This window comes from Callithrix jacchus, chromosome 9 (assembly GCF_049354715.1).
Source record: "Callithrix jacchus isolate 240 chromosome 9, calJac240_pri, whole genome shotgun sequence".
NCBI lineage: Eukaryota > Metazoa > Chordata > Mammalia > Primates > Cebidae > Callithrix > Callithrix jacchus.
In genome coordinates, this window is record NC_133510.1 from 91,561,171 (window position 1) to 91,588,987 (window position 27,817).

The window sequence follows — 27,817 nt, forward strand, 5'->3', positions numbered from 1 at the left end:
CTAAACACATGTGCTTTAAAAACTATATGCTTTATTAACCAGCAGAGGGGTCATGTAAGACTTCCAAGAGGTTAATTACCTTATCTCATTCTTAAAGAAGGAAGTATTAGCTAGACCAAGAAAGAGAGTGAGCAGGTAAGTATATTCTGAGCAAAGAAGCAACATAAATTAAAGCACTAACAGAAAAACACTTTTGTACAGTGACTTTATCAGCTAATGGATTCAAAAGCTAATGTGTAGCACTCTTCTAGGAATTGGAAATACTACAGTGACCAGAACAGGCTTGAGATTTATATTCTAGAGGAAGAAGTCAGCTAAGTAGGTAGAATGATAAGATAAATGGGCACTGCGTCAAGTGAAAATGTATTCTGGGAGGAATAAGACTTGGGCCCTGTTCTCATAGGCCTTATATTCTGGGTGGCGTATCAGGGGGATGATGTTAAATAAGACAATTACAAGTGTAAAAGGGTTACATAAGATATGCACAGTATGTTGAAATAAAGTAATGGAGGGAGACTGCATTAAGAATTTCTGAGGTTGTGGCATTTGAGATGTAAACTGATGGTTCACAGTGGGCCTGCCATGTAAATAGCTGCAAGCACAGCATTTCAAGCAAAACGGGAAATGCAGAGTGAAAGTGAGAAAAGTATTTACCTATTTCAAAGGTGGAAAAGAGGCCAGTGTGGCTGTAAGTGTAAAGAAGAAAGGGGAGACATGATCTCTGGCCTTACTGGGCTGTGAAGGCCTGAATTTTATTCTGAGATTCAGGCTGGGAAGTGACATGATTTATGTTGTTAAAATACTATTTTGGGTACTGTAAGACAGAGATTAGAGATGGAGAAGAGTAGAAGCAGGGAAGTTAATGAGATTATTGAGCGATCCCAGGCAAGAGATGATCATGGGTTGGCCTGCAGTTGTGACATAGAAGATGGAAAGAACAGGATGATTTCTAAGTAAGTGGAGATAGAACCAACAGGAAGTAATATGTTGCATTTGGATATGCCGTTTTTGACATTGTTGAGGTGTCTGAGACATCCAGATGAATGGCAAGCATTTGTACCTCAGAGCCTGAAAGTGAACAAGTCAGAAGAAATCACTGATGAAACTAAAGATCTTTTAGAGAAAGTGTGTTGCTAGGAAAGAAGGCTTTTATGATGAAGGCTTTTATGATGAAGATGTTGCTACAATTAGAAGTCTTATAAAGGAGATGGAATCAGTCTCTAACTTGTAAAACTTGCTGGCTGATAAGAGGGTTACCAATGTAATAAGAGAATCAGAAGGAGCAGCCTGTTGAGAGATCAAGATAAATTTGGTTTGGGGCTTTGTAATTTCAAATGCTTAAAAAAATAGCCAGGTGGATAATGTTTGTCATTTGGTTGTAGGAGAATCATTCAAACGTGTTTTTTGTTTGTTTTGTTTGTTTGTTTTGTCTTGTTTTTTGGTTCTTGTTTTTTTTAAGGAAGGGGTCTTTCTGTGTTGCCCAGGCTCCCGCTTTTCACAGGCGGGAGATCATGGTGCATTGCAACCTCAAATTCCTGACCTCAAGCATCCTCCCACCTCAGCCTCCTGAATAGCTAGAATTACAGGCAATGCAGCACTGTGCCTGGCTTTTCAAAGTTTTATACATTGACTTATGGTTTAAACTTTAACATTAAATCAGGATATCTGCAACTTTCATTCTTTGGAAGACAAATCAGTTTATTATGCTCTTGGCATTGCAGTTGATGGAGAGTTTTATCTTTTTTTAAGCATGTAAATGGGACTTGTTTTTCAGTATCACAAAATGAGATGGGTATTTATATACTAAATTAAGACAATGTAATATAAAACAGCTTTCTCTGAGTTTCTCTATTTTGTACAATGCAGTTCTTGTGGAGGGACTCTTGAATAATTAGATGTCTAGAACAAATCCAGTTTTTATTGCATATGTATAAGTACTTGGCTTTACTTTAGTTTCTTACATGTAAAAGTAGAGATAGTTTGTGAATTTTAAGCTGGGAGCATCTGATGATTAGTAGGCAGTTAATAATGTTAGTGTGCCTTTCTTATGTGTTATTTGCCACATAGTTTTCACCTGAGACCAATTTCTCCCTTTTTTTCATTGTATCCTATTGTATCCAGATGATCCTGGAATACTACCTCATCAAGGACTGCTTAGATATAAAAATTTAGATTGTATCTCAAATGAGATAACAGGAAGTATATGCATTTATAAAACAGACAAGTATTTTTAGTGCCAAATACTGATCTTTTTAAAAAATAATACGAGCAAATTCTGTCCTTTTGCTCGTCACTCTCACATTAGGACCTAAGCACAGTGCTTGGCATTCAGTAAAGTTTGAGTAAGTTCATGTGATGTCTGTCTCCAATGTTTTGAATCACTAAGAGTTGACTGGGTGGAGGGAAGTAACTTTTATAATGTAAATCTTAAAACTTATAAATATGTATATAAATTGCAATTAATTACATACATGTTTTAAAACATGGTACCCTGGGCCAAGCATGTTGGCTCATACCTGTAATCCCAGTACTTTGGGATGCTGAGGCAGACAGATCGCCTGAGCTAAAGAGTTTAAGACCAGCCTCAGCAACATGGTGAAACCCAGTCTCTACCAAAAATACAAAAAACTAGCTGGGCATGGTTGTGTGCACCTGTGGTCCCAGCTACTTGGGAGGCTGAGGTGGGAGGATCACTTGAGCCTGGGAAGCAAGGTTGCAGTGAATCAGGATTCTACCACTGCACTTTATTTTGGGTGACAGAATGAGACCCATTTAAAAAAAAAGAAAAAAGGTACCTTGCCTGGAATACGCACCCCTTAGAAAATGTCGCCTTGCTTTATCCCAAAGATAATTAATTCGGCAGTTCAATAAGTACTAAGCTCCAGTTACATGCCTGGCGCTTATTTGTTAAATGAACAAAAGGCATACTGGGTATTAGTGATGCAAAGATAAGATAAAGGTCCTACCTTCAAGAAGCTCATTGAGGATTCAGGTAAACAATAACTATAGTATGACTTAATGACCTGTAATAGAGGTATGTATAAGATGAAGATGCACTTTTGTCTAGGTAGGCCAAGAAAGCTCCAGGTAAGTTAGATTTACACTGGATTTAGGATAGACTTCACAAATAGATAGGCTGCAGTCCAAAGTTAGGCTTCAGTCAAGTTATCTTGTGGAGGTGGTGGGGTCAGAAACATTAAGTATGAAGAAATTACACACAAATCTGGGCTGCTTCTTTCATTTCCAATTACAGATTCTGTTAACATTGGGCTCTCATTGCATCATGGCAGAAATAGGCTAGAGCTAAAGAGCTCTTTCATTAAACATTTGTCTTGGGGGGTTGTCATTTTCAGCATATTTTCTTCATGTGTATTACCTGCATGACCCTGTAGGCATTTGAATTTGCGACCTCTGCTCCAGTAGGCTCAGTGTGGATTTTCTTGTTATAGAAAAATGAGAAAAAATTTTCTAGGTAAAAGGAGCTATAGTGGCAGAGGCACAAACAGTGATTCTTTTATACTGAGAACTTTGTGGTTTCTGTATAACTGCTGAGGAATCATCATATATTTTAAGAAAGTTTGTTTCTTTTAGAAAGAACTCCCGCCATCAAGTATATCAAATGTTTTAAAGGAGGAACAAACTTAAAGACAGGGTACCAATTAAAAAGCCATTGCAGTAGGTTGGGCAACAAGCAATAGAGCCATGATGCAGGGCAAGTTTGAGGTGGGATCCATGGGATTTACTGCCTTCTAAGGATGTAGGATAAGGAAGATGAAAGAGGTGGTACCGGTGACTGTTACGTTTCTGCTAGATAGGAAAAGGAAATGTTTCGCTTTTCAGGTGGAAATAGGTAAAGGAAACATGATACCCACTTTTCAGGTGGAATTATTAATCCTCCTACAGTGAGGTAGGGGCAGGATGTAGATTCGAGAGTCATTTAGAATATGATGGAATTAGATGGAAATTTAAGGTATGAGAGTAAGTAAGGTAACTCTTAAAAGATATGGATTGTGAGCCACCCTTAACCCTAAACAAAAGAATACCAACATCTTACTCTGGTGTCCTCTGGGTGGTAAAACCAGAAAGTTTGAAAGCCAACCAGAAAAGAATTGCCTAATGGTTGTTAGGGGGAAATGGTGCTTTAAAAAGCCTGCTGTAAATAAATACTGCAAGCAAATTAGTAGGTAATAATTGAAAACGAAGCCTGAGCTAAGCCTGGCAGTGGAATTGGAAAGAGATTATTGAAAATAGTTCAAGAAGTACTGAGTATTGGAAATGAAATCAATCAGTATCATTAAGTCATTGTAGCATTGTCATCATTTGGGGACTATAAAATAATGTACTTGTGTGCAGTGAAATACTTTTTCCTCTAGAAATACCAATTTAATTTTGTAATATATTTTTTTCTATGTAAACCAGGTACCAGATGCAATTAAAAAGTGTCAGAGGGCTGGAATTACTGTGCGGATGGTCACTGGTGATAATATTAATACTGCTCGGGCCATTGCTACCAAATGTGGTATTTTACATCCTGGGGAAGATTTTCTGTGCCTAGAAGGTAAAGATTTTAACAGAAGAATACGAAATGAAAAAGGAGAGGTAAAGATTTATTTATTTTTTTTAGTTGACAGATTTTAATATATTAGGAATTTAATTCAACAAACACATATTGAATATGCACTATGTTAGGCCCCATGCATGAAATAACCTTTAGGAAACAAAATACTAGTCTAAGGGATAAAAGAGAGAAATAATAAAGAAATTGGTCCTAAAGGAATTGAGCACATCTTGCTATATGAATGCTATATGAAGGTAGTGGCAGTGAATCTAGGCCAATTTCAGTTCAGTATGTATAAGGGAGTAATGGGAGATGGGTCAGAAGGGCTTATCTGGAGAATATTTTATAAAAGGGAACCCCAAATTCTCTGAGCAACTTAGGCTAAATTAAGGAAGTTCTATTTTCATAAGGCAGTAGGGAGATTTTTAAAATTGGATCTTATGTATAAAACAGTGGCGTTTAAACTTGAGTATGCATCAAAGTCACCTAGAAAAATTATTAAAACATAGATTGCTGGGCCTGCCCTAGAGTACTTGCTAAGATAGATCTGGGTCCCTGCCCAAGAATTCACATTTCTAACAAATTCCCAGGAGTTTCTGATGGTATTGTTCTGTGAACCATACTTGGAGAGCTACTGATAAATATGCCAGATAGCTAATTAGGATTTAGGAAACTAGTTTTGGGCATATTTTAACTTTTTTAAACATTTATAGATTGAGCAAGAGAGGATAGACAAGATTTGGCCAAAGCTTCGAGTACTTGCAAGATCATCTCCTACTGATAAGCATACACTGGTTAAAGGTAAGTGGATTTTTCAGTTATTTCACAATTTCTTAATACAGAAATGTGTTCTGCTTCCTAAACTAGTAATACATGATGAATATTAGATTGAGTCATGGATATCATCTGTCTTAATAAAATCTAAGTGGAAATCTAAAGGAATAAAATCTAAGTGGAAATCTAAAGGAATAAAATCTAAAGGAAATCATTTCCTTTGATATCTTAGGTAAACTGTGTTTATCTTAAGTGTTTAAAACAGGATATTGCTCTGAATATACCCATAGTTTCTGAAGTAGGTTCTCCAACATCTGAGCAGCTTCCATTTCTATGTTTGTTTGTTTATTTTTAACCTTGAGTCCATAAAACCAACTAGTCAGGATATTCTTCAGAATCATCTTATTAAAGACTAATGCATTTATAACACAAATATGTACTTGTATTTAAGGTATAATTGACAGCACTGTCTCAGACCAACGCCAGGTTGTAGCTGTAACTGGTGATGGTACAAATGATGGCCCAGCACTAAAGAAAGCAGATGTTGGATTTGCAATGGTAAGAATTTACTCATTCAGATATCCAAATGTAATTTCCTGGCTGGTTTGTTTGTTTGTTGACTAAATTACTATGGATTTTAAACACTGTCCCTCAAGATTAGTTTGAGGGATAATTAATAAGCCTAAATTGGTTTATAAGTCTAATTAGTTTATGCATTAGCTTTATTTGATGCCATGAAATCTGACTAGATTATTTCTTTTGAACAATTTAATAATATTGTATGTTGACTTTGTGTCTGTTAAATTTTTTAATGTCTGTCATCTTATCTGAACCTTTTAACAATCCTTTTAAGCAAGACACAGGCTTAGAACAGTTGTGTATTTAAAAATATAATTGAGACTCCTCCATTCATCACTCAATTACTCTTCAGTTATTTAAAAAGTAATTGAATACCATCATTTTATAATCTTTTTTGATTAAAAAAAGCCTACCTACTTATTTCCCCCAAAGTCCTCAATTTAAGTATTTTATTTTCTTCTAGTTTTATTTTATTTTTGGAAAATACTGGTTCATAATCACAATTCTCAAATCCAGAACTATCAGGAAACTGAAATTTTTTACCTAAAATTTTGCAGCAGACTCGTTTGATTGCAAAATTTGTTCTGAACTGATGTGAGACTATTTGTCCTACTTAGTGTGAATATTCATAACCATTGTGGAGATTTTAATGTGATATTTATGGGGTGCTAAGCTCTTTGGAAAATTAAGGTATAAGGTTATATGTATCATTATCTTTCCAAACTGTTAGAGACTGAATTCTTCTGAATCATAATCTGGCCCTAAGTTTTTCAGATGAGAGATTGTTTTTGTGTACAAATGTTTATTTGCATAATTTGTCCCCCTGATATTTTGCTGCTAAAATAGAAATTTAGAAGATCCACCATGGTGGCAGCCTTTCAAGAGGAGTGAAAGAGATGGGGAAAGGAAATTATAGGTAAATTTCCCTCAATTAAAAGTAATGAATCCAAAGATCCCCACCCTACCCCATCCCAAATTTAAATGGTTGGCAGCTGCATTGGTAGGCCTTCTGAAGTCGTGTGATGCATAACTGAAGAGGTATATTGAGTAATTAAGTGCTCTTCCTTTTGCTCTAGGCAAACAGGTTCATTCCCTTTAGGAACAAAGGATCACTCACTGCTGCTCTTGCAGGATTCTTACTGCTATTTACAATCCGACAGCTGACCAGAGAAAGTTATGTAAAATGCATTTTAAAATTAAAAAAGCTTTCCTCCCAAAACTTGAATCAAGACCAATAAAATGGGCTTTAAATAAATGCAAGTAAATATAATAATGCAAACAAAAACAGTACAATGGCTGGTTGGTTCATGTTTTTTTTTTAACTCTTGACGGTTTTAGGCTCAATTGTACAACTTTTTTTTTGAATGATAACATCAAAAATCTAAATTTAGTTCAAAAAGAGTCTGGCCATGGTGGCTCATGCCTGTAATACTAGCACTTTGGGAGGCTGAGGTGGATGGGTCACATTAGGTCAGGAGTTCAATAGCCTGACCAACATGGCAAAACCCCCATCTCTACTAAAAAAAGAAGATACAAGAATTAGCTGGGTGTGGTGGCGCATACACCTGTAATCCCAGCTACTAGGGAGGCTGAGGCATGAGAATCACTTGAACCTAGGAGGCACAGGCTACAGTGAGCCAAGATAACACCACTGCACTCCAGCCTAGGTGACAGAGCGAGACTCTGTCTCAAATAAATAAATAAATAAAATTAGTTCAAAAACATAGAGAAACTAAGTGCTTAGTGCCTTGGACTTGTAACTACTCTTATTTAAGCTTGAATTTAGTTTTGCATTTGTTCAGATAAAACTTAAAGACAAACATATTGGAGTTTTTTTTAGCTACAAGAAATTGCTATTGATTAGTTCTTTCTAAATGTATTTCTTATTTTTCAGGCAGATATAGCATTTTAGAGCGTATTTTCTTGATCTGTTGATCTATAGATAAAGTGCATGTTCTGCTTATACCTTCAGCCCTTTGTATACATGGATTCTGCATCACGGAATCAACCAACTGGATCGAAAATATTGAGGACAAAAATATGGATGATTGCATGTGTAGTGAACATATGCAGACTTTTTTTCTTGTCGTGATTCCCTAAACAATACAGTATAACAGTTATTTACATAGCAAGGTTTGATTAAAGGAGAGAATCCTTGTCACATGATAGTATTCTTACCAAAAATTAGTTAACCATCTATAGAGATACTGCTATCATCAAAGACTGAATGTCGTGGTATAATCCAATAATCAAATACACTATGGTAATAAAACCTAAGGTAATTAAAATACTTTATTTTAAACTTTCTTTGGATTAATGTGGGACTCCAAATATTAAGAGGCTGTGTTCAGTATTCCAGTCCAGAAACATTAGAAGTGAAGAGTTGCTGCCTCCTAAAGATTCACTGCACATGGAAATAATCACAGGATAGTGACAAGTATCTCAGGAAGAAGTCCTCGACTCTACCTGTAGAGACTGGGAAAGGTTTTCTGGAAGAGGTGCCATTTTAGCTGAGGGAAGGAGCAGAACCAGGAACCAAGAGGCCCTCATTTATCAGTGAATTATGTACAAGTTGTTCCACCTAACTAGAAAAGATTGTGGCGCTGTAATGAAATATAGAAGCTAGAAGGATTCAGAGGGAGGCACATGAAAAGGCCTTGAATGCCAAGATAAGGAATTTTTTTCTTTTATCCTATAGATTAACATTTGCCAAGCCTACTTCTGAATGAGTAAAATAAGTTTAGAGATAATATGCAATATCATATTAGTCATAAAAGCTCATTTTTAAAAAGCAGTTTAACCTTTTGTGATTCAAAGTTTTCCAGACTTGTTTCATCATGGAACTAGTTTTTATTTGAATACCCATTAACACTGTAGAGTTACTTTTAGAAATGTTAAGGATTTTGAGCAAGGGAATGGTGAGATTTGCATTTGTATAATATGGGTATGATGAAAATCGAGAAATCTCATTGAGCTTAAGTGTTAAATATGTGGGGCATTGGCTGGGCACAGTGGCTCATGCCTGTAACTCCATCACTTTGAAAGACCAGCGTGGGTGAATCTCTTGAGAACAGGAGTGGATCTCTGGAGCCTGGCCAACATGGTAAACCCTGTCTCTCCTAAAAATACAAAACAGCTGGGCATGGTGGTGTGCACCTGTAATCCTAGCCACTCAGGAGGCTGAGGCAGGAGAAATCCTTGAACCCAGGAGGCAGAGGTGGCAGTGAGCTGAGATCACACCACTGCACTCCAGCCTGGGTGACAAAGCAAGACTCTATCTCAAAAAAAAAAAAAAATGTGGGACATCAAAAGTAAAATATTCACATTGGGAGCTGGAGACTAAGATTCTAAAATAAGATTGTTCTTTCATTGAATATTTTGAGAGGTTTTATTTGAACTTCATGTTTATCAAAATAATGTATGCATAGCATTTAAAAGGTCAGGTAGTTCTGTAAGACTTAATACCAAGTCCCCTACCACATACCAAATTTTGGCTCCCAAAGGAAACTGTTTAGCTGCTTCTTTTCTTTAGTTATGTGCCTTTATATCTCTAAATCTCATGATTCTGGTGCTTTTTGATTTTTTTTTTTTAAATATAAGGCATTAACTACTGACTTTCATTAATGAAAATGAGGACTTAGTTCTTTCACAGGCACATAGACACAGGTATCCTCACCACATTCACTCCATATACCTTCATGCTCACTACCTATTCCATCATTGCCTGTAGAATTATATCATAATTTAGGTTCAATCAATATTCAGTCCTTACTGTGACTGTAAATGCTGTTTCAACTTATGTGGTCTACTGTAATTACTTTTCCTTCCTTAAACAACTTTTTACATTCCCTATAATTTGTTGTCCTTTGCTGGCTTTCTTTTAGTTTTTATTTTGTTTGTTTGGAGTTTTTTGGCTTAATTTTTGTATGTACTTAACACAAATTCATCTCCAAGTTCTCTGTTCCATACATCAGAGACCTTTAGCACTCTCACCAGTTTCAGTTTCTAAGAGAGATCTCTCTCAGCATCTTTCAACGTGCCTTAATCTGCACTTGCTCTTTGCTGCTCTTGCTGCACAACTGTCTTTTTGGTCTCCATACCTGAGGATTTTCTTTCTCTCTCCTTTGTGTTGGATCTTGTACTTTGTGAATTTGGTGGTATCATCTTCTTTGGTTTACTCCCTTATTTGGTGCAGTCATCTCCTTCAGCTACTTCCTGAGAAAGGGTTTGTCTTAGTCCATTTTGTATTGCTATAACAATATCTAGGACTTAGTAATTCATAAACAATAAAAGTTTCTTTGACTTGAGGTTCTGGAGGTGAGTAAGTCCAAGAGCAAGGTGCCAGCATCTTGGGAAGGCCTTCATGCTGCATTATGTCATGGGAGAAGTGAAAGAGCACCACAAGTGAGCACAAAAGCAAGAGGGGATCAGTCAAACTCACCTTTATAACGAATTCACTCTTGATAGCGAAGCCACTCCCGACATAATGACATTAATCCATACATGAGGGCAGAAATTATGAAATCACCTCTTGAGTTTCCATGTCTCCACGTTGCTGATTAGAGATTACGTTTCCAACACATGAATTTTGGGAACACTTTCAGCCCATAGCAGGCTTCATGAGGTTAAGCTTTTCATAATTTTTTAGTGAATCCTACTCCCTTCTAATTACTGTCTTATCTCTCTGCAAAGATAACCAGTATCCTGAAGATTATTACTTTTGCCTGGTTTTGAACTTTGTACAGAAGAATCATACATTATATGTTGAGTTCATCTTCTTTATTCAGCATTATGTTTGTGAGATAAGTTATATTGAATATAGTTGTAGTTCACTCATTTTATTAATCCACAATTTATTCATCTACTCCATTCTCCTGTTGATGACATTGTTATTAGTTTGAAGCTTCTAAATGCATCTTCAGTAGACTTTTAAGAAATCTTCCTTTTGTTCCTACCTTCACCCCTACTTCCAGTGCCACCTTAAACTGCCAAGTCCAGAGCTGTATAGGAGGATTCTGTTGTGGGGGAAAAGGGCACTACTTCTACTCTCTCCATCATTGGATTAGGATTCAGCTTTCTTATGTTTGCTAAGTTACTTACCATTTTGCTCTCTGCTTTCTAGCCTCTAAGGTTTTGTGGGGTTTTAATTTTTTTTTTGTAGAGTCTCCTTTTCCTCTAACTTTGTCTTCATAAAGTTCGTTTGCTTTTTATTAATATATACCTTTTTGTGTGGCTTTTGGAAGGAACTTGGGTCATGTCTTTGTTCATTCCTCCATTTTTAACCCAACTTGAACCTTATTTTTAATGCTTCAGTCTTTGATTTCTGCTAAACCAGAATGTCTTTCTTAGCAATATCTTAGAAGAATGCTGTTACCTTCTTTTAGCATAAATTTAAGTCAATATAATTTAAGTATAGTGGTAAACTTTATTAATTGTGTATTTTTTTGACTCTTTGAAATTTATACTTAAAACATTTAGTCTAATTCCCAAAAATTTTTTTAACAGGGTATTGCTGGAACTGATGTAGCTAAAGAAGCATCTGATATTATTCTCACAGATGACAACTTTACAAGCATTGTTAAAGCAGTTATGTGGGGAAGAAATGTCTATGACAGCATCTCAAAATTCCTTCAGTTCCAACTTACTGTTAATGTAGTAGCAGTGATTGTTGCTTTTACGGGCGCCTGTATTACTCAAGTAGGTGATGATTTGTCTATTAAAACTTGTTTACTTTAAATTTTAAAAAGTATGTAAAATGCCTTTTTAAAATACTTAATATTTAAGCTAAAGCTTAATATTTTAGGTTAGTTTATATAAAAATATTATCCTGTTCTGTTTCTCAAGTTTTTAAATCCTAAAGGCATCCTGAGAATTGCTGAGTCCCTGAGTAGTTGTGAATGTCTATTAGGAAACCTGTCTTTTCTAGGACTCACCGCTTAAGGCTGTGCAGATGCTGTGGGTAAACCTCATAATGGATACGCTCGCTTCCCTGGCTCTGGCAACGGAACCACCCACTGAGTCTCTCTTGCTTCGGAAACCTTATGGTAGAAATAAGCCTCTCATCTCACGTACAATGATGAAGAATATTTTGGGTCATGCATTCTATCAACTTGTAGTAGTCTTTACACTCTTATTTGCTGGTAAGAATTCAGTGTCTAATACATAAAGCTTCAGTAAATTGTTTCTTTTCCAAGCTAATCATCCAAGATGTTATAATGTTATAAATTTTCAAAAGTCTAGGTTCTGTTCCTGATTTCCCATTTATCCTTAATTTCTTCTTCTTTACCAGTCAGTGCTTAGTAAATTTGGGGAGACAATAAGATAAATAGTGAGAGGAGAATAAAAAGTTTTGATATCTTATCCTGGCTCTGCCACTAACTTAGATATATAATCTTGAGATTATCACCATAGTTTTGGGAACTTCTGTTTCCTTGTCTAAAAAACAAGAGAGTTGTACTATGTAATCCCAGGTTTCTTCCAGCTTCTTCCATGCTGCCATTCCAGATAAAATAAAAGGTCTAGCTAAGTTTTATTTTGTATACTTCCTTGAAATGTTATTTGGTATGAAATTACAAAATAGTAATTTTTAATTCTTTCAGGAGAAAAGTTTTTTGACATTGATAGTGGAAGAAATGCTCCTTTGCATGCTCCTCCTTCAGAACATTATACTATTGTTTTTAATACCTTTGTGCTGATGCAACTTTTCAACGAAATAAATGCCCGGAAAATTCATGGTGAAAGAAATGTATTTGAAGGAATCTTTAACAATGCCATCTTCTGCACAATTGTTTTAGGCACTTTTGTGGTACAGGTGGGTAACTGGAAAAGAGAGTTCCAAATTTGACTGTTATATGGGAGATAGTAGGTAAATAGCTCGTTCTAGCAATCACTTGTGTGGAACATGTATGGAACTATTGCCTTGGTGACATCTATAGTATCATGGTAATTTAAGGTATAAAGAATATGGGAACTGAATCTCTTGTTCTTAGAAGTAAATGCCACAACCAACTAGATAAACTGCTTTATTTCTTCCAACTCTAAAGTGAAAGATTATTATTTCTTAGGAAACAAAATCAGCCAATCACATTGTTTCCCCAGTACCATAAGTTTCCCCAGTACCTTAATAGTTTCCCTAGTACCTTAATATTCTTTTTACATCCCACATTACACAAAAAAAAGACAAAGTTCAAACTTAAACAAAATTAAGATCACTTATACAAAAAAATATTGAACTCTTTTGATGCTCATTATTTTCTTGATTTATAAAAGAAAATTATTTCAGTTTTATATCTCTATTAAAATCCAGGCCTGACTGTCAAATCAGTTATAATCTAATTGGGCCACTAACAAAGCAGTTAGAAATCTATCTTTACAAGTATACAAATTAACTTAAAAAATAGTGGAACTGAGAAGTAAAAATCGCTAGAATTTGGATAAACTAGAGCTCAAAAGAGTGGAATTGTAACTTTAATGTTTTAAGATGTTAACTACCAAAATTGTTTTTGGTTTTAATATTTGGGAGCTACTTAACTGCCATATCAAAGAGAGGCCTATCAGACTCTATCACAGGAGGGTGAATATTGTTATTTGATTCTTTTTTAAAAATATATTTTTTTACTTATTTATTTTTTTAATTAAGATGGGATCTTGCTATGTTGCCTAGGCTGGTCTTTGAACTCCTAGGCTCAAGCAGTCCTCTCACCTCTGCCTCCAAAAGTGCTAGAATTACAGTTATGAGTCACCATACCCAACTCCAGTTACTTCTCTTAATATTTTCATGCACACTGTTTTAGGTCTTTCAGAATAATGAGCAGAGGATAAGCACTGTACTATGAATTTATGTTCATCATCAGGCCTCACTCACTTCATAAAGGAGAGCAAATCTGAGATCATCTCACCTGAGTTAGCTCGTATTTCATAGAACTTTGCAAGTTGCCTTTCTTCTCTTCCAGTCTGTTTGTATTTATCTTAACATATCTAAATGTTAACTAGAAATAAACAGCTATGTGGAATTTTAAAAGGATTGCGTATTTTTTCATTAACATACGGTATTTTCTACAAAAGAGTTCTGTATTTTGAGAAAGGCATAAATTAATTATTTGAAGAATTGTACTAAATACAGGGGAAAGTTATCCTTGTGGGTCATAAGAATTTTACTTTTTAGTAAGCATAATTTAAACATGAAATAAGTATGCATTAAAAATATTGGACAGAGATTCTACTTTATTTCATTTGTCTTTTTTAAGAGGGAAGGTGGCCTGGAGGGGAAAGAGGAAAGGTCTATTTCAGTTGTTTTATTTTCAGTTGTGACTAATACACTTTATCAGAATAGTGATTGTTCACCTTGTTTTAAAGGACATATATTTGGTATTTTCTAGAGTATGTGAATATTTAAATTTAAGTAAATTTACTCTTGATTATTCCTCCAGATAATAATTGTGCAGTTTGGTGGAAAACCTTTCAGTTGTTCAGAACTTTCAATAGAACAGTGGCTATGGTCAATATTCCTAGGAATGGGAACCTTACTCTGGGGCCAGGTAAAAATCTTATCAGTTTTTGTTTAAACCTAAAGTGATTTTTTTTTTAATTTCTAATGTTTATTTTCTTTAATCAGTTTCATTACTTGATTCTAAATAGTTAACATGGTGATTAAAAAGAGAGGGAATTCAAAAACAAGTTTTTTAATGTTTTATTAGTTTCATTATGTCACTTGTTTATTACAATTATGCCTATACTGTAAAATGCTATCTTAACTTGTTTTTTAGAACAGGTTTCTTAGCAGTTATTAAAAATGATGTGTTTATAATTGGTTGGGATGCTAATATCTGTTATCTTTTACTCTATAACCTATTTTTACATTTTCAGAATGAAGTTTTTTTCAAAAACGTAAAAAGTACATATACTTCATCATTTTGTTCTGTAATTTAATCCAATATACGGCATAGGAAAAACTGAGCTTTACTAAGAGCGTGTTTTCATAAGAATAATGTTACTTAGAAAAAGGGGTCACAAAATGACATTTTAGATTTGAATGGAATAGCCTTAACAGTGTATATATAAAGTGCCTGAAATAAGAGATATACCTCATGTTTACTATAGGCAGCTTACTCGCAAATGCATGTTGTTGTTTTTTAAATATAATTGATAATGATTTATGCATTGTTCATTTTAAGCCCATTATTATTACTATAAAACTCAGTTATAGAAAATCTATACTAACATTTTCATAAGTGAAGGTTAATATAATCACAACATATAATTTGTGTGACCTAATTTATTGTCATTCTGCAAATCAGTGAAACCAGACTTTCAGGTTTTTCTTAAATTTAGCTCAATCTTTATATCTTTTTGTCTCTTCTTTTTCTTAATTATGTTTCTAGGTCCTGAGGGTTCTTAACCATTTTGAATACCTCATTAATAGAGATCATCTTTTAAGTAGGACCCATACTTGGCCCATATTTCCTTTTTGATTATCATTGTGATTATTTCATAGTGTTTTCTGATAATCTGGCCAGTTTGAGGAAGAGGAAATTCAGTGCAGCATATATACCCACAAGGCTCAAGTTATTGTCTAGTTGACACTGTCTGCTCATTTTTAAGTGTATCATGGTAGAATAAGCACTGGCTTTGGTGGTCAGGAGACCTCACCTTGGTGAAATGAGTTGGTTGGACTAGAATTCTCCAAGCAGAATTCTATAGCTGACTACATGCTTGGTTCTCTCTGATAAACCCAACTGCTGCCTTAGAGAATGAATTTTAACACATAAGCTAATACATGTGTATTGGTGTTTCTTATATCCTTTGTGTTTTCTGGGGCATCTGTTTTTGTCTGGTGTAATCAATCAGTACTAACCTAATTTTAAACTGTTGCATTTTTTAAAATTACTTAAAAAAATTATTTTCAGTGTAACCTTGATGATTTTTAAAATTTTTTTTCTCATTGAACTCTGACAGCATTAATGATTATAAACTTGTTTTGCACCTGATAAGACCACCTGCCATTTTCATTGTATTCAAAATAAGTATAATAGGAGTTTAAATACATACATCAGAGCATGGTTTTACAGAGTACTGTCTTGAATGTCCTGATGAAAATGTGAAAAATGTAATCGGGTTAATTTCCATTTAGGAAAACTTTTTATCCTTCAAACTCAAATCTTTGGTGTAGCTAAGAGAAGAATATATTTTGCTCTGGGAGAGAAAGGCTAATCACCAGGATCTCGTTACTTCATTGGTAAAGATAGTCGGAATACTCTCACCACTTTTAATACCTTTAGTATTACAATTGATCAGCTTACCTCTCCTTGATATGATTTATTTCTAAGTTCATTCCCCTGTGTTGTAGCTTATTTCAACAATTCCAACTAGCCGTTTAAAATTCCTCAAAGAAGCTGGTCATGGAACACAAAAGGAAGAAATACCTGAGGAGGAATTAGCAGAGGATGTTGAAGAGATTGATCACGCTGAAAGGGAGTTGCGGCGTGGCCAAATCTTGTGGTTTAGAGGTCTGAACAGAATCCAAACACAGGTATGGGCCTGGTAGAGAGGTAGGAGAGATGATGGGAGCCAGGGCTTTTTGACCTGGGGAGGAGGTTAGAGTGTGCTCGTTAAACTTCCTCTCTAGCCTTCCCAACCCACATTGTATTCCTTGAAAAGTAGCACTGGTGCCTGGAATGAGTGAAAGTTTTAACTTATTATGAAAGAATGTGTCTATATGCCCCTAAGCTCCTTTTTTCATAGCTCCCCCACCCCCTACTTCATCTCAAAATGCTATTCTTGCCTATTTATCTGCTCTGTAAAAAGTGCCTTTTTCTTTACTTTTTATATGTTGATAGATGGAATGGTCCTTTCTCTTGTTCTCTCTCTCTCTCTCTTGCTGAGCAAGCTGTCACAATCTCTTGATTCCTTGCAGATGGATGTAGTGAATGCTTTCCAGAGTGGAAGTTCCATTCAGGGGGCTCTAAGGCGGCAACCCTCCATCGCCAGCCAGCATCATGATGTAACAAATATTTCTACCCCTACACATGTAGTGTTTTCCTCTTCTACTGCTTCTACTACTGTGGGGTGTGAGTGTGTGTTCCTAAGTGCATGAAATTAACATTTCCTACTTCACACACCTAACGTTTCTCATTTTCTCCTTAATGTTTGAATTCATTGTTCAGGCTTTTTCATAAAGCTTTCTTTTCGTAAAGTGGATTGAGACCTCAAAGTGTTGTCGTTGTTGTTTTATTTCTTAGAGGGCTAGATAACAGGTGGAACAATTGCAACCAAAGATTAGATGCAATCTGTGAGCTTGTCTCTGTGTTAACTCTGATAGTTAATATGGGGAATAAAATTGTAGCTTAGAACTTGTGAAACTACTATAAATTTTTGAGTATATGCCTTCCAGCCTGTTTATACTGCATGGTTCCTAGAAGCATGTGATTTGAAACTCATCTGACAGAACCAGGAAATTGCATTTTCAAAGCTAAGAATGAACTTAGCATTTTGACTTTTGTCCAGTTTGGAAATTTAGTTAGTAGCCTCAAGACAAGTTTTCATTATGGTTGCTTGCCTTCTTAACCTGAACGTTTTTTTTAGGGCTGGGGGGAGGCTTGATTGGGGGGTGGTTGGAGGGAAATCATTGTGTAAACTTAAAAAGTTTCTGTGGTATTTTTGATTTGGGGTGGCTTTGTTTTTCCATTTGTATAGTCAATTTGGTTAAAATTGCATCATAGATAAGAAATGTTCTGTTAAGTTTCAGCAGAAGTAGGAAAAGTATACTATTGTTGAACCTATAAATACCGTAATTTTCAATAATTTACTAAAATAACATTTTGTTTCAGGTTTTTAGTAAATAGCAAACTTTCTAAAAGCCTAAAGCTGTAATTCTTACTGAGAATTCATGGTGTATTCTCAATATATTGGAGGCATTAAAGATGTAAACCCAGCCTCACCCCAAAAATTTATTGAGATACCTAAGGTTAGTCTTGAAGTGAGCAGAGACCTATCTAGTCTCTAGCTGGTGAAAGACTAGAGGAACCTTGGGAAGCTAGAAAGAGGATGAATTAAGGGAAAAAAAAAACAGTTCAGACATTTTACTTAATGCCTATTTGTTCCCTGTTTGCTTAAGTAATTTTCATTTGGTATTTTTAAAAATGTTGTGAAACAGGCAGAGTAAGAACTGTCCCTGCTTTACAGGTATGAAAACTACCTTAGAATTTAAATAACTTGTCTACAGCTAATAAGCAGAGGCCACATGACGTAAAGTGCACACAAATGTTCTAAGTTACCCTCTAACATTAAGATACTTAATTTAAGTACAGGGACAGCTAGAACTCTTCCTTTTAAAAATTACCTACTTGAATAAAATGGTAACTGTAAATTGCCTGGCCTTATGCCTGGTACAGTAGAAATGCCTCTTCCTCCCTGTATCTATGGATTTCAAACTATGCCTCTCTCTCTAGAGCTTCTTACTACCTAGCCGTAGATGGTAAATGTTCCACAATCGTTTATGGAAGGCCTACCATATGTCAGAGCTATGCTAGAATCTCCAGAACCTTCAGTCTAGTAAAGAAAAAAAACAAATAGTTAGAAATTTCTACATGGTAGTAAAACACACGCTGTCATAACAGAGTCCTTAGCTTACCCTAGAAAGGATGACCCTTGATAGAATTCACCAGTTGAGGCCTCAGTGATTATAGTCTGGTCTTACAGGAAGAATAAACTAAGGGATGCTGAAATGGAAAGTGTCTGTTTATACCCCACAAGAAGGAGCCAAGCTAAGACTTTATCCTGATAGACCTCCTTCCCTCAAAATTTTAAATTTGAAAAATTTTAAACCTATAAACAAGTCGAAAAATTAATATATGAAAATATTCACCTGGATTTACCACTTAATATTTTATGGCACTATCTTTTTGTATATTAATATATACTTTTTTCTAGCCATTTGAAAATGGCAGATACCATGGCATTTTATCCCTAAATACTATAGCATGTACCTAAAAATATTCATATATAATCATACTTTATTATCACATCCAATAAATTTAACATTGATACCATATTATCTAACCGTTTGTATTCAGATTTCTCTAGTTGTCCCCAGAATATTGACAGTATGTGTGTTATGAGTCTAGTAACTAACCTGGATTCATTCCCTATCTCCATTTTTCATGACAGACTTTGAAGAATCCAGGTGAATTGTCTTATAAAGGGTTCTGCATTCCAGATTTGTCTGATTGTTTTCTACTGACTAACTTCATATACAACTTTTTTGACAAGCTTATCTCATGGGTGGTGTGTATTCTATTCATTTTCATTTAATAATATTTTAAGTAATTGTTTTTTTCATTTGTAGGGATGTCAGTATACTTTAGCTATACTGTGCTTACTGTATTTCTCATTGTGTTCCAAACTTCATATTAAATATCAAAGCAATCATGAACTGCTTTAAGATAGACAGGTAGACATATATATACACACACACACCCCCCCGCACTTCCACTGCAGGCTCTTTTTTTCTGATGTACAGTTACATATGAAACTGTTTCTGGACCCATGTGGCTAGGGAAGCAGATACTTCAGGAAGTAAAGATACACTTAAGAGAGTGGCAAAGGAAGGTTTGTAATTGTTGCTTTATCAAGGTTTGAGATAGTTACTTCTTTATTCTGTGTCCTGTGTTCTTGGAGTTATCCAGAGACTAAATCATATCTTGTTAATACAGTTGTCATTATACACTAAGAGTTGCAGTAATTATGTTGCTGTTAACCATAAACGTATTTCAGCCTTATTGGTGGAGCATTGTCTTAGGTGATACCGAATATCAGCCAATATATAGAATTATTTTAATATATTTAATGAAAGGTTTCATTTGATGACTGTATTTCTGTGCTAATATGGAATAGTTTTAGAAATAACCTGTGATGTCAAATTTCTTTGACCTTTATTGGGTGCTAAAATGGAAGAAATAATCCGTTTTGACTTTGTCAAACGCTAGACTCAAAACATCTCTGAAGATACTTTTTCCTTTCATTTATCAGTCATATCTTTACTCTGACAGGTCTCTAGAGAAAACATTCTATAGTTTTTTTGTTTTTCGTTTTTATATCAGTCTTTACCATTAGATTTTTTTTCCCCCTAAATAAATTACTGTAGCTTCCTGTAAATTAGAAATTGAGAGAAAATTTTGTTTTCTAGGTGAAGGGTCAGCAAACTACAGCTTGTGGGCCAAATCGAGCCTGTTGCCTGTTTTTGGAAATAAGTTCTTATTGGAATGCAGCCTTGCCCATTCATTTAAGTATTACCTGTGGCAAATTTTTCACTACAAGGGCAGAGTTGTATAATTGTGACAGATTGTATGGCTCACAAAGCCTAAAATATTTTGTTGCCTTGCACTTTACAGAAAAAGTTTGCCAACTCCTGTTCCAGATAGATAAAACATTACACAGGTGGTTCTCCTTTTGAGAAAATTTAATATTCAAGTACCCAACTTTGGTAAACAGTCTAGAATTTTTTCTGGTTGCAAAGTATCTTCTACTGTACCATTATAATTGTTTAACTTAGTGCACATAGAAAAGTAATAATGAAAACAAATTTCAGAAGTGGGCAATTTGTTGTAGAAGATAAGATGTATTGGCTTTTGATTAGTATTTTAGAGCTCTCTCTTTTGTACAGTGTTTTGGGCAGTAAACAGTGTTATTTTCTGCTATCAGAAGTTAGGATGGTATTTAGAAAAATTGGTTTTGTAGGTTCATGGTCTTGTTTTTATTATATTTCATATATTGTTTACCTTGATCATTTTCAGTTTCTTAAAATTACTTCATAATTATGATAATCACTTCAGTTTTTTTGCTTACCATATATGCTTCATGCAATATTTTTTGGGTTTTTTCCTCTGTTGAATAATTTACTTTTACAGAATATTTTGGACATGGGAATTACTGAATTTTTCTTAATTCTCATAATTTTGGAGGGTATAATTATGTTGCACAGAGTAGATTTAAGTAGATAATAAATAGGAATTGAATTTTAAAACTGGATAAAATAAATAGGCTTGGATTTTCAAAAGCATGTAATTAAGTTTACTTACATTTATACTTAAATTGAATTATTTATGGTATTAATAATTTATGTAGGTAGTTTCCTTCCTACCTAAAGTATTGTGCGCAAAATTATTCTTTTCCTCACAGTTTACTGTACTGTGAGAATTTTACATACAGGAAGTAATAAAGATCAGAGAAAGTGTAAGCCAGCTCAGTGTCATGCCTTAGTCGAGAGGACTTTCTTCTGTTCTTTATAAGTAGAAAGTAAAACAAATCTGGTTCGATGATTTCTGGTTAATCTGAGTTTTATTGTATGTATCTCGAGAACTGTTCTTTGAAAATTGAATTGCTTTGGAGCATTGCTGAGCTGTTCTTGTAATGCTCTGAAACTAACCAGTTATGTGGCTTACATAGATGAGTCAGACAAAGGAAGCATTAACCTTAACCTTATGGAATGTTTTATTCTAGTGAAGTTAGTGATAAAGTAAATGTTTGTTTTTTTCTTTTCTTGACTTCCGATGAACCTGGAATTAGCCCAGAAATCTAGGTTTTAAGACTCTTTACCACTAATTAAGAGTTCCTTAATAAGTCAGCTGCCCATCCTCTCTGTTGCACAGTTTTATTATATATGAAGTGGTTAGAAAAAAAAAAATCTCTAATATTGTTTTAATAAATTCTTCAGATAGGAAGAATCTTGCCAGAACTGAAAACTTGCTAAGAAGGAATTTCATCTGACTTTGCCTGCCACTGGTGTATGTGTTTAATTGTATGTGCACATACACTTGTTGTCCTCACCTTTACACTCTGCCCCTCTTAGAGATTCACTAACTCTCAAATCTTTAAGTTCACACCTTTCTTCTGAGCTCTAGTATTTTCCAAAATTAACATGTTTTAAAAGTAGATTTATTTCCTCCTTGATTTTTCTCTGCTCACTTTTATACCCAGACTGGTTACAAAGAAAGAAAGACAGAAAACACACATACACAGAAAGCTTAACTGTTGTTCTATCTTCAATAGTAGCAGCATCAGCAATCTTGTCAAATAAGCAACAGTTTCAGGGTTGTCTTGAATAGTTCTCACCACCGATCAAGTTTGCTGGCTGATCTTCCAAATTGCATGCTCCTCCTTGCCTATGGGCTGCTATCGACAATTCTTTTTTTAGGAAGTTATCTTTTTGTTTTTTAAGCTTTACAGTTTGTTATTAGGACAGTCAGGATACTTGCTAAATGTGCACATGTATAAAATGTGAATTTTAAGACTTCACAATAAAATATTGAATTACTATAATGTTATATTTTGCAAGCATTGTTTACATTCCACATGTAAAACACTTTACATCTTAGTAAAGGGGAAGGAGAACAAGAGCAATAAAAGAAATTGAAAATAAATATGCTGCTGTTCATCAGTCGAATTAAGGAACTAAAGTACAGGCAATTGAATAGAATGGAATTATAAAAGATGATAAAGTTGCAAGACATTATAGAGTAGATGCTTACTGCTCCAAGTGTGGATCATGGACCAGCAGCTTCAGCATCACCTTGGAGGGTGTTAGAAATGCAGGACCTCAGGCCCCTGCTGAATCAGAATCTGTGTTTTAAGAAGATTCCCAGCTAATTTATATGCACATTACAGTTCAAGAAGCCCTGACTGGCCTCAATACTTGTGACCTAACACTGTTTTAAGTTTGTAGTGCGCTAACGAATTTAATCTACCACAACAACCCCGTAAGGCAAATACTATTAGTATTTCCCATTTTATAGTTGAAGAAACCTGTTTGACTAATGTTCCTCAGGTAGTAAGTGGCAGAGCTGGAATTTATATCCAGACATTTTGCTTTTGTATTTCTCAGTTGACTGTGCTGTACTCTCTATATAAAGGGCTAAGTGAATATGGACTAAAGCAGCTTACAAATAGGGCTTGGCAAATAAGGAAAGACAACTTGAAGGTGAGATGAGAAGTGGATGCATGGCCCTGAACTCTATAGTACATTTTTTAAATGCATTTACATGTTCATTTGAAGAAATGTATTAATTTATTCATTATTGCTGTCTTACTAGATGAATTTGGTGACTGCATCTTTTTTTCTAGAATGTCAAAGTGTTATTTACTTCTCTTAATGATGAGTAAATGGTATCTTTATTACGAAATAGGATTTATTAGAATCAAAGCAAAAGCAAACACTGTATTTGAATTGATACATAGTAAGTGCTCAACTACTTAGCTTTTGTCCTTTTTTTTCCTACATCTGAATGGTGCTTGGGTTAATAGCACTTAATGTCAGTGTGTGCACTGATGTTTTTGATTACTCGTTAACCTTTTTCATTTATACAGCAGACTGAGAAGGAAGATGAATATGTTGATCTGTCTGTTTAGGGGTGAAAAGACTAGAAAACTTTTAATACTTTATGTATTCTTGGGGAATTTTTCACAGAAGAATCCCAAAGGATTTGTTTTTGTTTTTGATCTATTTCTTCTAGATAACTGTAGTAATTGATTTAAGTTTTAATCTGTTACAGAGAAAAACACACTTTATAGACAGTGATAGACAAATGGCATATACTCAAATATTTATAGCTGTTTAATGGCATTTTATAGACATTTATTTGGGTTTTGTTCTTATTTTTATTTTTAATGAAGGGGGAGTAGTTGGGTAGATGTGAGTTCATTGTGGCATTCAGCTTATATTTGCTTGGCTTTTTCATAGTCGGTGACACCCTAATTCCTAGCATGATATATAGTAACCCTTTGTGCTTGATTTTGTTTAAATTATTTGAATTATTTTCAAAATACATTCTTTTTATTTTTTTAAAAATCAGCTAAGCTTGTGTATGATTAAGTTTTTGTTTTGTTTTTTTTTGTTTGATTTTGTTCTTTTAGGGAAAAAAATCCTATAAAATGGCTATTAAATTTTTAGCCAATGACAATGAGATTTTCTTAATATTACTTTGAATTCTATACCTCTTAATTCTTAAGAGTATGTGGTTTTGTTGTTCTGTAGTGTCTTACTAAAATATTCATTTTTTTTACAGTGTATTGCAAGTTCCACTGCATTACATGCAAATATGATTCACTCATACCTAGCTGTTTGTGGATTCAAACTCATAAATGAACCATTTTTAAGTTGTTAATAGTGTACTGACATCTTTCTGTGTTTTCTGATATTTACAGATTCGAGTGGTGAATGCATTTCGTAGTTCTTTATATGAAGGGTTAGAAAAACCGGAATCAAGAAGCTCGATTCACAACTTTATGACACATCCTGAGTTTAGGATAGAAGATTCAGAGCCTCATATCCCCCTTATTGATGACACTGATGCTGAAGATGATGCTCCTACAAAACGTAACTCCAGTCCTCCACCCTCTCCCAACAAAAATAACAATGCTGTTGACAGTGGAATTCACCTTACAATAGAAATGAACAAGTCTGCTACCTCTTCATCCCCAGGAAGCCCACTGCATAGTTTGGAAACATCACTCTGATTGTAAGCTGAATGTTAACACACTAGCTGCATTGTAAAGAAACAAATTGAAACTGGGTCTTTTCACATATTGTGATGGACAAGCTAGTATTCTTGTCTTTGGACTTCAACAGAAGACACACTTGTACGAATGTAGATTTATTTTTTTAAAAAAAAGCAAAGCTTTCTGCCAGACTGAGGGTGCTTTTTGGGGGGTGGGAGAAATGAACTGACAGATAAACAGTAACTAAGCGTAAGTGACCCATGGATCATCAGTAGTACCCAGGCATGGTCCTTAACAGTGTATTAGCAGAGCTTTAGTTTATCTCAGCCCTGGATGGGAGAGAGGGAGGAATAAAGCTGGGCAAGACAAAGAGCCCTGGATCATTGAATTGATACTTTAATTTCTGCTGTTGGCTGTTAATAATTTGGATTATTTATGTTTATAAATGATACAGATCTGTTTACAAGGTTTGTAGATACTTTTTCTGTTCCTGTTCATAGATGGGAAGCTTCCTTATAACTGATGCAGAGAAAAATTAGTCCTTCAAATACTGCTGTATTTTCAGGAAAAAAAAAAGGGGGTGTTTCTATTGAAACTGTACTAAATTTTTGCCTACAATTTACCTTGTTAAATATTGTAGATAAATTGCTAATACTAATAGCCAAATAGATAACACTAATGCTTTGTTTAAAAAAAATGAAAAAACAAAACAAAACAAAAAAACCTGAGCAGTGGTGTTCTAATGAAGTTATGACATCTGTCCTAATTAGTTTCTTAAATACATTTACTACTTAATGGTTTTGAAGCAACTGTTTAATTTTTAAAATTTTTGAAAACTTGCTAATAACCTTTTGTTCAGAATTTAGTAGATTGTTTAATGCAGGACATCAACTACACAATGAAAGATGCTTGAAATGCTTTTGTTATTTCAGGCAAATCAAATTAAATCAAACTATCAAACTACAAGAGAACCCTAGTCCTTTTTGTTTTGTCTAAACATGTTAGTTCAGTGATGTCTTGGTGAACTGTGAGTGAACTGTATTGATTTTTCTAATCTTTAGAGACCTTCACACAGCATGAGGGCTGTTGACATTTTGAAAAAGGTTAATAAGTAGAAGCATACATGTTTTTCTTTTGTTTTTGAAACTTGTTTGTAAACATAAATAAATATGCCCTTTTATTAAATAAATTTATGGCAATGTTTTTTTAAAAGACATTTCAGCTTCTTTTCTCAATTCCGCATATATAGTGCATTAGTCTGTTCTCTTTGACCACAATTGGAATGAATTTCAAGATGGTAACAGCCCCATGAAGTACCGCTTAAATTCCTTGCTGGTAATCTGATAGAATCAGATTAAGAAAATTAACACAATTTTGCCATTTGACAAACTCTTAGTAGAATTTAGTTTGTCTAAACTAGCCTCACAGGTGAAAAAAAAAAAAAAAAAGGTAATAATGACCACCATTGTCTTTGATACGTTTATTTTAATTCTTACGTGGCCAAATAACAGATTAGATAAAATGAGATTGCATGAAAAAGTTCTAAAATGATATATTTAGATGCAGTAATTAACCATATGCTAGAATGCCCATTTCTAAGCCAATTGGATTCTTTAGCTCTCTTTTTCTTTCCTTTGTCAACATTCTTCCCTTTTTTGCCTCTGTCTTTAACCTTTAGAAACTGGCATGTGTTAGGGCCCAGATTTCACAAGATATACAATCCTCAGGCTGACATAAAGTTTACGAGGACTACTAGGATAACTGAGAGTGCTGACCCAGCAAAGAAACATTTAGTTGATGGTGCTTGATATTTTTGGTGGGTGGGGAAAATCTTTTTCTCTCCATCAAATCTTTGCAGTAATCCTCTGCAAGTCTTAGAAACACATTGGCTCTGTCAGCATTTGTAATTGTACATTTATTCATCAGGTATTTATAGTAAATCATACTGTAAAAAAAGAGGTAGCATGATATGCTGGAAAGCATATTAATTAGGCTAGAAGTCAAGACCTGGTTTCTAGTCTTGGTTTTGCAATTAATGTGCTGCATGATCTTGGGAAAATTATTTACCCTATATAAGGGTGGCGGACTATCTTGAAGAACCCTTTCAACTCTAATAATTGACCCTATCAACTGGAGAGCCCACAAGGCATAGGGAATAGAGAAAAGGGAAATGTTTTCAGGTTTCTTTTTTATTTTGGTTATGCTTAAATATGAATGTAATTACCAAAAGATTTAGAAGTGCATGTGCTTTGGAGGATTTGTATTGAGCTTTTACAGTATTCGTTTTTCAACTCAAGGCAATGGCTTTCTACACCAACTCTAATTCATAAACAGGTCTTACGACATCCATGAAGTAGTAGCAAGACATGCTTAGTGTTTATTTCTCTCTTTGAGACACTGTAATTTCTACCAGAAATTTCCAGAGCATTATGTAAGTAGGAAAAAAAATGCAAGCAAGCTGTTAAAGATCTTGGATCCCATCATATAGTATGTATAGCTGAAATCTGTAATTCAATCACTTTTTCTCTTTTATCCTCTAACCAAAAAATTGTTTAATTTTGCATCCCAAATGTTTTTAATCTTTGTATATTTTTAAAAAATCCTTTTCTCTTCATCATTGCCTTTTTTGTGGTTGTAAATAGACTTACTTGCACTTTGAAGATGAGTTACTCCTTGTCATCTTACAAATATGTGATATGGTAATTTTCATAACAGATGTCAGTTTTGAACCAAGAATTGGTGATTTGTTTATAAGAAAAAAACTGGCTTCATTTCTGTGAAATTGCTCTTTGAAAATTTCTTTTTACACGTGTAAGCCAACTGAGATACCGTGATGGTGTTGATTTCTTTCAATGATGCTTACCATCTATTTTAGCCACTGAGCCTTTTATTATTTGTCTATTTGTAAAGTTTATTTGTCTTAACTCATTTAATAAATATACTGTTTATCTGTTTCTGAATGGGGACTGAACTTTTTGAATATTGATACTGATTTGAAAATATTTTGGAATTACTTTTTTCTACTTGAAATTTAAAATTAATCGAAAATTCTATAATGTACTTGAAATGTTATGGTCGTGTTACAGTGAATCACTGTTCTAATAATATACATGATCTTGCCACTAAAACGAGAAGTGGGTACATTGTCCCTACTCTCCTACCCACTGTCCTCAACTGTTATAGCACAATAGATCATTTCTGCAGTCTGTGAGAGTGTAATCTGGTTTTAGAACAGATTAGTTTTTCACATTACATGTAAGAGCTTTATTTTTTTTTCTATTAAATTATCTATACTTGCCAATAACAGTTATCTGAATTAACTCTATGGTAAAAATTAATAAAATTGCCCTTAGTTGGTTTTTATAATAAACTATTAATATAAATTAGCAACTTTGTTGAAATACTGAGTAAACTGTA

The 27,817-nt window shown here is 34.4% G+C and overlaps 1 protein-coding gene across 3 annotated transcripts in view; it reads left to right on the forward strand.

Annotated features, from left to right (window-relative positions):
* The window catches only part of ATP2B1 (ATPase plasma membrane Ca2+ transporting 1), a 117,139-nt gene extending 89,779 nt beyond the window's left edge, over positions 1-27,360 (forward strand). Inside the window, exons 17-26 of one of the 3 annotated variants that reach the window (XM_078337030.1) lie at positions 4,420-4,599; positions 5,272-5,359; positions 5,784-5,890; positions 11,417-11,608; positions 11,838-12,051; positions 12,511-12,722; positions 14,341-14,448; positions 16,257-16,439; positions 16,824-16,977; positions 24,107-27,360. In XM_078337030.1, the coding sequence (XP_078193156.1) occupies positions 4,420-4,599; positions 5,272-5,359; positions 5,784-5,890; positions 11,417-11,608; positions 11,838-12,051; positions 12,511-12,722; positions 14,341-14,448; positions 16,257-16,439; positions 16,824-16,977; positions 24,107-24,132 (1,464 nt within the window). In that variant the 3' untranslated portion in view covers positions 24,133-27,360. The remainder of the gene's footprint in view (positions 1-4,419; positions 4,600-5,271; positions 5,360-5,783; positions 5,891-11,416; positions 11,609-11,837; positions 12,052-12,510; positions 12,723-14,340; positions 14,449-16,256; positions 16,440-16,823; positions 16,978-24,106) is intronic. The other 2 variants (XM_078337028.1, XM_078337029.1) reach the window with 2 other exon arrangements.
* The last annotated feature ends 457 nt before the right edge of the window (positions 27,361-27,817 follow it).